The sequence below is a fragment of the Mirounga leonina genome, unplaced genomic scaffold (genome assembly GCF_011800145.1).
Source record: "Mirounga leonina isolate KUSES-001 unplaced genomic scaffold, KU_Mleo_1.0 Mir_173, whole genome shotgun sequence".
In the NCBI taxonomy this organism is placed as follows: Eukaryota; Metazoa; Chordata; class Mammalia; order Carnivora; family Phocidae; genus Mirounga; species Mirounga leonina.
In genome coordinates, this window is record NW_023270447.1 from 41,923,890 (window position 1) to 41,936,218 (window position 12,329).

General features: G+C 44.1%; 1 protein-coding gene across 2 annotated transcripts in view; it reads right to left on the reverse strand.

The window, feature by feature from the left end:
- Positions 1-4,831: 4,831 nt before the first annotated feature.
- Positions 4,832-12,329, reverse strand: part of CACHD1 (cache domain containing 1) — a 199,990-nt gene continuing 192,492 nt past the window's right edge. For both annotated transcript variants that reach the window (XM_035018363.1, XM_035018364.1), the window contains exon 27: positions 4,832-6,821. In XM_035018363.1, the coding sequence (XP_034874254.1) occupies positions 6,583-6,821 (239 nt within the window). In that variant the 3' untranslated portion in view covers positions 4,832-6,582. The remainder of the gene's footprint in view (positions 6,822-12,329) is intronic.

Consider the following 12,329-nt stretch of genomic DNA (forward strand, 5'->3'; position numbering starts at 1 on the left):
TGGAGCTGAGGATGTGCATTTGTGACGCAAGTTGGGCTTGCAAATCCGGGAAGGGGTTGGAACATTCCTTCCTCTGAGAACAGAGAGGGTGACGTCTGAGAGCCATTTTGACGTGGAAGGTGTAAAAGTTGTGGGATTTCTACCCAAATGTCAGCGCAGAATGAAGGCAGCTGTAGAGAGGCTGTGGCAGGGCAGAGCGCAGGGCAGGGGGATGAGGAGACGTTCTGGAACAGAACTGGAGGAGAATGTACTAGAGAATAAACTGGGTCTGGACAAAGGATTGCCAAGGAGGCTTGAAAGTCAGGGACATAATTTTGCAGGGGAGCCAAGCTTCTTGTTATGTAATTTTCTTTTTCCAAAAGCACTAGACCGAAGTAGGAACTAAGGCAGTAATCCTGGTGGGTATATTGTTACATAAAACACTTTTATCAAGCAGCACCCAGAAATAGAACGAGAGTAGTGTGAAACAAACGCAAGAAGTCTGAGGAGAAGATTTGAAGTACTTCCATATTAACGCGACTCCTTCAAAATCAATGCCATTTAAAACTGTATTGGATAACTATACATTTAAATTACACGACAGGAATTATTTTTGCACTTAGATGTAGGTACACGTCACACAAACTATTAAAATTTAGGCAGAATTTTAAAGGCATATATACCAAAACTGTCTCAGGAAGTTGATTTTTATATCAGAGAGAACATTAAACAACTGCTAAACATGGGACATTGTACTACTTGTTAGCACAATGTACTAGAAACTGTTGCACAAAAAACCCAAACAAAGTTCACAGTTATAGAGAAGAGACTGGTGGTTGTCTGAGTCTGAGGAGGGTGGCACGGTGGGCAAATTGAAGGTGGTCGAAAGGCACAAATTTCCAGTTATAAGTCATGGGAATATAATGTACTGTGGGGTGACTGTAGTTAATAATATTGTATTGTATATTTGGAAGTAGCTAGGAGAGTGGATCTTGAAATTTCTCATCATGAGAAACCTTAATTAAAAATGTACTAATCGTTTAAGCAAATACTTATTTTGGAGAAATAAATTTACTTCAACTACTACTTTAAATAGTATAATATCCGTTGTAACTAATTACAGTCAACCCTTGGACACTGGTTTGAACTGCATGGGTCCACTTATATATATATATTTTTAAATATTTTATTTATTTATTTGACAGAGAGAGACATAGCGAGAGAGGGAACACAAGCAGGGGGAGTGGGAGAGGGAGAAGCAGGCTTCCCGCGGAGCAGGGAGCCCGATGCGGGGCTCGATCCTAGGACCCTGGGATCATGACCTGAGCCGAAGGCAGACACTTAACGAGTGAGCCACCCAGGTGCCCCTACATATATTTTTGATAAAGTACAGTACTGTAAATGTTATTTTCTCATGATTTTCTTAATATTTTTTCTCTAGCTTACTTTATTGTAATAACAGGGTATGTGATAAATATACAAAATATGTGTTAATCAATTGTTTACATTATTGGTGAGGCTTCTGGTCAACAATATGCTATTAAGACTTAAGTTCTGGGGCGCCCAGGTGGCTCAGTTGGTTAAGTGTCTGCCTTCGGCTCAGGTCATGATCTCAGGCTCCTGGGATCAAGCTCCACACTGGGCTCCCTGCTCCGTGGCAAGTCTGCTTCTCCATCTCCCTCCACTAGTGCTCTCTCTTGTTCTCGCTCTCAAATAAATAAAATCTTTAAAGAAAAAGTTAAGTTTTGGGGGAGTCTAATGACTGTGTGGGGAGTCGGGGCCCCTCACCTCTGTGATTTTCAAGGGTCAACTGTAATTATGGCTGCAGTTGACACTCTAGACATTTAATCTTTTCAACACCGAAGGCCCTCCCTGCAAAGTACACGGTATGGTGCCATGAGCACGACAAAGAACAATAATAGTCCTTGCTCTTAGGAAGCTAGGATCTAGTTGAGGCTATAAAAAAGTTCATACAAAAACGCAGCTAACATCGAAGCCAAGACTAACCAGAAGCTCATGACTGGTGGAGAGGAGCTTTAGAAGATTTGAACGGGCAGAGCTCACTTTTTATCAGGCGCAGGAGTGGTAAGTAGGGTTAAGGAAACTGGTCATGAAAGAAGTTGTATTTAAATTGAGATTTGCGGAGGTGAGAGGAGCAGATATTTCTCTTAACGTAAAGTAGGTCAAAAAGCATGAACATTCAGCCATGAGAAGGAGATCCTACCATTTGTGACAATATGGAGGGGCCCTAAGGACATTATGCTTAAGTGAAATAAGCCAAGGAAATATAAATACTGCATGGTATCACTTATACATAGAATACTTTTGTTTTTCTTTTTTTTTTCTACTAGAAACAGAGTAGAAAAGTGGCTGCCAGGGGCTACAGGGGCAGGAGAAATAAGGAGAGGTTGGTAAAAGGGTACGAACTTTCACTCTAAGATGAAAAAAGTCTGAGGATCTAATGTAAAACATGGTGACTATAGTTGACAACACTGTATTGTGTAATTGAAATCTGCTAAGAGTAGAAGAGAGAACTTCAATGTTCTCACCAAAAATAAATCAATGAAGAAAGTGTTAATGGGGGAAATCTTTTCACAATGAATACATATATCAAATCACCATGATGTCGATTTTAAATATCTTAACAATTTTAATGATCTTATTTGGGAGAGAGAGAGAGACAGGGGGAGGGAGGAGGTGGTGGAAAGAATCTCAAGCAGACTATGTGCTGAGCACAGAGCCTGACCTGGAGATCATGACCTGAGCAGAAACCAAGAGTTGGACGTTTAACCGACTGAGCCACCCAGGTGCCCCAATATCTTACAATTTTTTGTCAGTTAAACCTCAATAAAGCTGGGGAGAAAATAAAACCACACACACACACACAAAGCACAAAGATATAGATCACATCAAGAAATGGATTCTTGGGGGAGGAAGAAATTATTACAATGGTTTGTAGCCCTCCAAAGCTCCTTCCCATCCAACAAAACCTTATCTGCTAGTATTTAACTTCTTGTAAGGGTGAACTTAAGTCAAAGTTTTCTCCTAAGGAGGGGGGCAGTAATTAATTTTTAAAAAGGTTAGGAAACACTGAAATAAAGGGAGGGGGGAAGAGGCCCTAATTAGCCACGTAGGACAATGAGGGGGGTTGGAGGAAAGCCTAAACAATTTCAGATGTCTATAGATCTATATATATTGATAAGCACACCTTAGCTGTTAAACAGAGCATCTTATCACAGCCATAGAAATAGATCTTCCAACTTAATATTCTTTACTGAAAAGTCAGAAAAAATTCTGAATATGGCATTGTATTTCAGCCAGGAAAATCACCACTCCTCTCTTCAGAAACAGACCAAAGATGGCACAGATAAGACTGGGCTGATCCATTTTGATTATTCTACCAGATATATATATATTTTTTTCTTGAAAGAGTAATCATTAGAGCAGTCCTTCACCGCAGGGAAACGAGCTTAAGTGATCTTCCAGGATTTCTTTCTACATATCACTCTGACATGCAGAATAAACCTGAGTAAATCTGACATCTTTTAAAAAAGATTTTATTTATTTGTCAGAGAGAGCGAGCACAAGCAGGGGGAGCAGGCAGAGGGAGAAGCAGGCTCCCTGCTGAGCAGGGAGCCGGATGCGGGACTCCATCCTAAGACCCCGGGATCATGAGCCGAAGGCGGACGCTTAACCGACTGAACCACCCAGGCGTCCCTGACATTTTTCAAATGAAAATATTAATAAGGCTTAGTTGAGCATTCAAATTAAATCAAGAGGCAGAGGAAGAAAAACCGCACTTTCCAAAATGTCTAAAATAAATGTGTCAGAAAAGCAGATGAGCGCGTACTTGAAAGAGGCTAGATGGGTCTGAACCCTGTTCTGTTTGGGCCACAAAGAGGAATTCCCCTTTTCTACCTTATCAAGTGACCTGGAGCACCCTTAGCTGTTGAAACTTGTCAACGTTGATATGAGCATTATAGGCATTAAGAGGGCCTTAGTGAACCAGAAGGCATTGCTGGGACCTCCCTCCAGGATTCCAGGGGTGACTCGTGTTTAACAAGCAACGTTATCTTGGGGGGCAAGAGCCACCAATATAGGTCACCGTAATAGAAATTTCCAAACATGAAATTGTCCTTTAAAGCAAGAACATGAACAACAAACTTTGAAACAACAATGGGGGGCGCGTGGGTGGCTCAGTCGTTAAGCGTCTGCCTTCGGCTCAGGTCATGATCCCAGGGTCCTGGGATCGAGCCCCGCATCGGGTTCCCTGCTCCGCGGGAGGCCTGCTTCTCCCTCTCCCACTCCCCCTGCTTGTGTTCCCTCTCTCGCTGTCTGTCAAATAAATAAAATCTTAAAAAAACAAAACAAAACACTTGGGGGGAGTAGACGAAAGGGAACTTCGAAAGATAAAACCTTGCAAATCTGTGTGCCATGTTCTCGAGGGCCTGTCAAACACAGTTCTGTTTTCTTTTCAGGTAGAAGCATTCAATTACTTTCCCCTGAAGTTTAGGACAGGGGAGATATTTATCACAAAAGACACAAGATGCATTTCTGTTCTTACATCTGAGTAGGCTCTAACATATTTTATTAAGCTCTATGTTTTGTGATTCTTTTCTTGAAAACCCCACGTTTTCCCCCATCCAGAAGCTAGTGCCATCACGCAAAGGTTTTCAACCTCAGGAAACAAACTGGTATCCCATGGAGAGATTTAATTTTCTGGAAAGACAGGAAAGTCACCCATTCTCTCCAGCAATTCGAGAACAATCATTTCTTTATTATTGACATGAATGTAGGTGCTCAGCGGGGGGGGGGGGGGGGGACTATGTTCCACACATTTTTTAACATTTGCTTTTAATTTTATCCCATTATTTTCTTAAATTTTTTGCATATTCGAAATGTCCAGAAACCCCTGAGGTTGACAGCAGCATCGAGGGGAGGCCTACTTTCAGTTTGGTGACTGATCTGCTAGGTTACAAAGTGAATGTAATTTGCCTTGAGGCACAAGAAGGGGGACATTAACAAATCACTATTAAACACTAAAACTGTCCGTTCATACATTTTATTTCACTAGACTGCAAATTTATACACAGTATGAAGGGGTTTCCTGATAGCACGCATATAGTTTACTTTCTGTACGGCTGAAGGACCAATTGTTTTTTACATTATATCGTTAATACCCTATCATTAAAACATTATTCAGTGAATTTTTTTCCAACTACATATAAGCGGAGATTTACCACACACACGGTGCAAGAATGCCTTTATAACATATTTGAATCACAAAATGTGAATCTAAAATACATCACTGTAATTAGAACACTACTTTAAAATTACAATGCCCCATGTTATATTAGCCAGATTTTATTTATCTCTGTATACATCACAAAGCAGTTTGGTGGGTAACTTCTTGGATAACTGGCAGCAGCTTTGAACTAGGATATCAGAAGAAATCTTGAATTAAGAACCAATCGTGAATCTTAAAAACATCTTCCTTTATATAGTCACTATTCTCACAATCAAAATGGGACATTTAAAAATTTATAGTCTCTAACACAAGGAGAAGAAATCCATCCCTCCTTAGCTGACAGGCCGGGGTTGTAACATTAGGTTTTGTGGAAATCTAAGAAAAGCATTGCACGGGGAGTGGAAAGGAGTAAAAAAAAGAAACATTAAAATTTCTTTAAAAACATTTTGGATTCCTCTGTCCTCCCCACCTCTGTCAAACACAGAGAAAGAATACTGCATTGCAAATAAAGATGTGTTTCCATAAAACGATGTTCTAAAGGAGATGTGTGTAAACAGGTCAGAGAGAAAGATTTCTTCATTTTCCCATTTTGTGGCCTGGGGCGGCGGGATGGTATCCGTTAAATAACAGAACTCATTAGTTCAAAGGACCACACACAAAACAGCTAGGGATAACGGCTGAGAATCTCTCAGGTGTCTCCTTTTCTTTCCCCCAAAGTCTGAGAATGTCTGAAAGTTCAATAAATAGTAGAAAAATAATCCTTTACTTAGAAATTTTGAGATGCACCATTGGAGCGCGACAGGAGTCCCAGAGAGCGACTGGGGTATCTGGGCACCGCTGCGCAACCAAGCGGCATCTTCAAAGCACACGCTCCTCCCTGGATGTGCCGCTCGCTCGCTCGCTCTCCGGCGGGCCCATTGCTCTCTCTTCCAGTTAAGGGGAGCCGAGTGTCTCTGGCTCCTTGGAACACTCCTCTGGCTCAGCTTAACGAAGGTTCCCCGTGTTTCAGCGAGAGGTTCCGCTCTCTGTTTGGAGGTTGGCCTTCTGTTCCAGTCCCTTAGCACGACGGCGGGTTCATGAATCAGGCTTCCTTCCCCTCCGTTTCGGAGCCGGCCTTGCATTTTCACGAGCGTGAGTCTGTCGTTGTCGCTCCTCTTGAAACAGGTGAACGGGCAGGAAAGGAGTTCAGTCCCTCGGGGCGAAGCACGGGGGCGCGCGTGCACACACACACACACACACACACACGCGCGCGCCGAGGGGTCTCTTGCAGCGGAGCCTCCGACGCTGGCTCTTCTATCCCTCCAGAGCATTCTGTGCCTCCCAGGTCCCGTCTTCCGGCGGGTCGGAGGGGAGCGTTAGCATTCTGCGTCAACAGTGTGTACCGTCACGGCCGCCTGCAGGTGGTGGCTGTGGTGCAGCGCGGGGTGGTGGGGGCGCGGGTGGTGGAATTTGTGACTTAGGAGGGCAGCGGTCTGGGGCGGCGCGTCCAGGTCCAAGTCCTCATCGTGGTTTCCCACGTCGACCCCCGCTGACAGGGGGTCATTGTTGCACGGGGGATTTTCACTGTCCTCCTGCGGGCTCATGGTGCTGTAACCTAGAAAAGGAACAGAACAGGCAGCTGAGAGCTTCCAGACGCAGGGAGCCGGGCTTCAGATGTCTAGGGCACCGGGCCATGTTCCTATCTGTGTGTTAGCCGGCGGCCAGCGTGTGCAGGCTGCCAGCAGACGGGCAAGTGACTTATTTCCAAAGGCATCTTTTGTTAGCCATTCTTTTTCCACAGTTACACGGTAAAACCACACCGTTTTAGACGCCTGAGAGAGCACAGATAAGGAAAAAATATATACATATACAAGCAGCCTTTTCCCAAATCCCCAAATCAACAAAAGAAAAACTAAAATCACCGCACATTCCCCTCTGATCCATAGATAACTACCATTGACATTTGGCAGCTATCCACCTCCACTTTTCCTGGAGATCAGGATTAGGACTGTTAATTTTATTTTAAAGAAAGGAAAAAAAAAAAAAGGCAGCTTCGGAAGAAAAAAAAGTAATGGGACTCGGATGGACTTGGGGGTTGGAGGGGGAATCGGGGCTTGGACAGGCCTGAATGTGACGACACAACACAGTGAGAACAAAAACAACGGCTACTATCAGCCACACACCTGCTCTGCGGCAGGTGCCAGTGTCCTGGGGCCCCCACACCCCAATAAGGCATGTGGTTTAACATCTATTTTTACAGGCGAGGGAGATGACGATCAGAGAGGTTAATGAACTTGCCCAAAGTTCCACCCCATGAAATACTAACCCCACATATACCCCTAGCAACCAGCAAAGGAATCAACTATTCTCTGTGTAAGCTGGCTCACTGTATTTAAAGATTAATTTCTTTCGGTATTCTAAGTAGTACATGTTTCAAAAGAAAATGGCCTTGCTGATCAAAGGATTCCATTCCAAGAACCCTGGCATGTTTTTAAATATTGCAAAAATCCCCTTTAAAAATTTTGAGAAGTGACAGCTCATTAATATTTCCACTGCATCTACGGTTAGCATCAATCAGCACTCACCCATGGGTAGCGCTAGTCACATTTGTGCCTGCAAAACTGATGTGCTTGCACACAGCCAAGCCGGAATAGTTTGTGGTTGAAAATGTATGCTCTGTGCAAAAATGAGAAAGGCAGTTCTCTGTCCTCAGTGAAACATTTCTCAAATGACAGAATTATTTAAGCCAGTCCAACTCAACAAATACTTATTGTGCACCTACTATGTATAAGATACTGTGTTAGGCAATGCAGGAGACACCAAGGTGAAAACCTGGTCCCTGTGTAAGGAGCTTAAAAGCTAGTGCTTGAGAAATAAAGCCAATACAAGCACGGATCTGTTCAATTATTCATTGATAGAAGACCATTACGGGGCCAGAGAAGGAGGCGATGAAACATGAGTAAGAGATGTCTCTTTTCCTTGAGGATTTCACAACCGAACAGGAGACACATATTCGTGAAGCTAGGTTTATTCTACTGCGGACAATGGTAAGAGCTATAGTTGAGGTAGAACTGAAATCTAGAACACGGAATAAACTAATTCCGGCTGAAGAATGAGAAAGGGTCACAGAAAAACTCCTATTTTAGTTGGGCTTTAAAGGATGTGCAGGAGTTTGGTAGGTGGATAGGAGCAAGGGGACAGAGGGGCAGGCCACAGGGGTGTGGCACCCCAAGGCCGTTCCTGCACCACATGGCTAGGGTGGGTGCTAGTAGGTAGCTGGAGAACGCAGCAGGAGGGAGGTGGAAAAGGGAGTTACAGTCAGATTATAAAGGCCATGGCGAAGCAGAGACAATGGAGAAACAGTAGAACATTTTGAGCAGATTAAAAAAAAGCATGACAGTTTCTGTGTTTCAAAGAGAGTTCTGATGGCAGCTTTTTTAATGAATAAAAAGGAAGGGGGGGGACAGTTAAGAGGTTATTTTGACAGTCCAGATGAGAGACTAAGAATTAAAACTAGGGGTACGGGACTGGACAGATTTAAAAGTATCTCAGGAGCAGAAACAAGAGAAGTTGGTAAGCTATCAAAAGTGAGGGGGTTGTGGGGGGCTGCTGAGAGGTGGTTAAAGGGGACTGTGACTCGGAGTCAGGATGCTAAGACTCAGAGATCCCCAGTCTCAGGAATGACAATGAATTTTGTTTCAGACATCTTGATTTGAGAGTCTGTGGAGATGTCTAGCCAGAAATGCAGGAGTGTCGGCCATGAGAAGTCAGGGCCGAAGAGAAGGAGCTCACTGACGTACAGGTCTGCCATCATGGGGTGTCTTCTTTGTGCCAGGTCGGGGGGAGCTCCCCAGAAAAAGGGGTAAAGGGGAGGCCCCAGCTCCTGAGAAGCCCACAGTCAAGAAGGGGAAACACAAAACGGAGGCATACCGAAAGGAATACCAAAGCTGGTTACCTTGGCTGAGGATACCTGAGGAGGACACTTGAGGTAGGCCTCGCGGGAGAGAAGGTGTTCATTAGGTAAAGAGAGGGGTGGAAAGGTACTGCAGGCCAGGAGATAAGCAAATACAAAGGCACAGTAGCCTGAAAGTCTCCGGTGGGCTTGGGGGATGATAAAAAAGCTCGGTATGGGGGAGAAAGACGCAGGAGACACCGCTGGACACGGGGGCTCAGACCAGATCAAGAAGGCTGGTCGAGCTAGGAGCTGGGATTTAGGATAACAGGCAAGGGGGTGTAGGAGGGTGGCGATGACATAAGGTGCTTGAAGAGGATCCCTTGTGGCAACGAGGAGGCTGGACAGAAGGAAGGAGGGCTCAAGGCTCAGAGGACAGGAGGCTGGAGGGCTGGCCCAGGAGATGCCGAGGACCTGAAGGGACAGGAGCGGTGCTAAGAAGAACACGGAGCTGGCTTCAAGGGACCACTGGGGTGCAGAGTAGGCAGAATGTGGTGGCCAAATGGCCTGGTGAAGATGCCAGGAGGGCTGACATCCTTGGACAAGGTTGAGGGCGGCTAGGTTCAGGAGCTGGGGAAACAGTGATGCCTTTCCTCAAGGGTACGGGATCAGGAGCCCCAATGAGTTTCTCAGCTTGGGCAGTGCTCGGTCTGGAACGTACGACCGGACAGCAGGCTCTGAAACCCCAGCTACAAAGTGCTGTGTGTGCTTAAGCTACCATGTGCTTCACACGTAGGGGACTTGAGGAGAAAATACACTTTCGGCAAAATCTCGGTGTCTTTGTTGATTATTGTTGGCCAGCCGTTCACGCTAGGCTGTCTTTATCTTGCCTCCAAGTATATCCTGAATGGCTTCCCATCTCTACTCATTTACAAGCGTCCATGGTAACTGTTAACTCATTTGCACATTTGTGACAGGCCTTCTGCCTGGCTCACCCCACCCCCCCTCCCTCGTCTGGCTATTGTGCTTCAGGCTCCAGTTTTTAAAGGTCTTCTCTGGGAAGCAACCCAAACCCCAGCCTTCAGCCCACATGCAGTCGGATGCCCCTTCTGTAAGTTTAAATGGCATTCTGTGCACATCTCTCTCTTAGATTTTTACTATATAATAAACTTTAGGGCTGTCTTGTCCATTGACAAATTCTTATTTCTGTACTCCTAATATTCCACACAATGCCTCACACAAAGCAGACACTTCATTTTTCAAAAATCACATTACTATGCTCCCAAAGCAATGGCATTAATTTTTTGAGTTATCTGTGGTTTTATCTGGTGTGACATTCCGCAGGCTCACCTAATAATGAAGACACTCCAGGATTCACTGGGCCCTGCCCAGGGCTTTCAACTTAAGAGTCCAGGGATGCCCTGAACCTGGCTGGTCATAGGCTCGGGGTGGTTCTGATGGTAGAGCTGTTCCCAAAGCAATTCAGGAGCACCCCCATTTCTCCTGCTCTTGCTTTCTGATGGGAACCCCCCTAGCAGAGGCTTTTCCAAAGTGAACCACTTGCTCTGGGGACATTGCTCAACCCCTCTGTAAGTTACTCAGGCTTCCTCTTATCTCAATAATTAATAAAAATCTGGAGGGAGGGATAGCAAGCTGCGGAGGAGGAGGAAAAAGCCAAACACATGCTCTCACTTAACAAATGGAGTGTTTACTTAGCACCAGGCAATTCTGTTGAGTGCTGGGAACAGTGATGAATAAGACAGACTCAGTCTGACTCATGGAGGGGGAAGCTCTTTTGAAAACACAAAGGGTATCAGCAAACACTTTCAAAGGAAAGATTTCTTTACTATCCAAACGTGTACACAGTAAAGTCTTTGCAAAGATGACCTCAAGCAAAAAGTAGGCTTCAGAAAGGAGGCCAGGTGTTCATTAAGAACAGAAGAGTCAAGATTAGGCTGTTGCTCTTTGGTATTCTGCTTACATATTTAGCTGATGGTTCCTGAGAAACCTCTCTTGATGGTTAGGGATGTTAGGTCCCTATGTTGGGGGGGGGGGTAAAGGGGGGAGGTGGGGACGACAACTCTCCACCTTGTGGCCACAGAGAGTAACTGCAGGAGAATACCTGTGCACCTCTAGAAAAGGGTCTCAGGGTGCACTGTGTAGTTTTTGACCAGGTTTTCAAGGCTCAGTATTTGCCCTTTAAGCTTTTTGGAATTTGCTTCACTAGGAGGAAATTTCCCTTTTACAAAGAAAAAAATGTGGCTTAATATACATTTGCATAAAGTTCCTAATGAAATAGTAACCAACACACGAATTCACAAGGAACAGATATACATTGGTGGTTTTTAACTTAAAAATAAGCCAGTTAATAATTAGAACATGATATTTTCAGGAGAGATCATGGGTAGAGCATATACAGAATTAAAAGCATCGGCAGGGAGTAATTTTTTAAATCACTACTTGTGAGCGTAACAAGAAATAGTCAAGTGCTGAAAAAAACAATCATTCTAAGTGGTCTTAGAATATTGACAAAAATTTTTTTGTCAATTTCAAAAACGACTCCTATCTGGAGTAGTTTTTTTAATGTAGAGAAATTAAAATAAGATTCCTTTGAAACACAAAACTCTCTTGGCCACATGAAATACCACAGACACTTGAACAAAAGGGATTTGAACTACGTGGGTCCACTTAGAGGCCGGTTTTCCAAAATACAGGACACTACTGTAAGTGCATTTTTCTCTTACGATTTTCTTAACATTTTCTTTTCTCTAGCTTACTTCGTTGTAAGAATACAGTATATAATACATGTAACATACAAAATGTGTGTTAATCCACTGTTTATGTTATTGGTAAGGCTTCCGGTCAACAGTAGACTATTAGTCATTAAGTATTTGGGGAGTCAGAAGTCATACGTGGATTTCTGACTGGGCTATCGGTGCCCCTTATGCCCCTTATGCCCAGGATGTTCAAGGGTCAAATGTATTTCTAAATAAAAATGCAGCTTGGAGTCTCCAAGTTTGGCTTGGTAACGTTCAGTTTTAATCCTAGGACTATCACAATTCTAAACCGTACCATGAAAGTCTAGTCTGTTCAGTACTTACATATTTATGTATTTTATTCTTCTGAGTTTCCCCTTTGTGTATCAGACCCAAGGACTCATGTGGAAACACGCTCACTGGGTTGCAAAGAACCACGGGGCTAGGATTTTACCAGTTCAAGGGCCAGCACCAA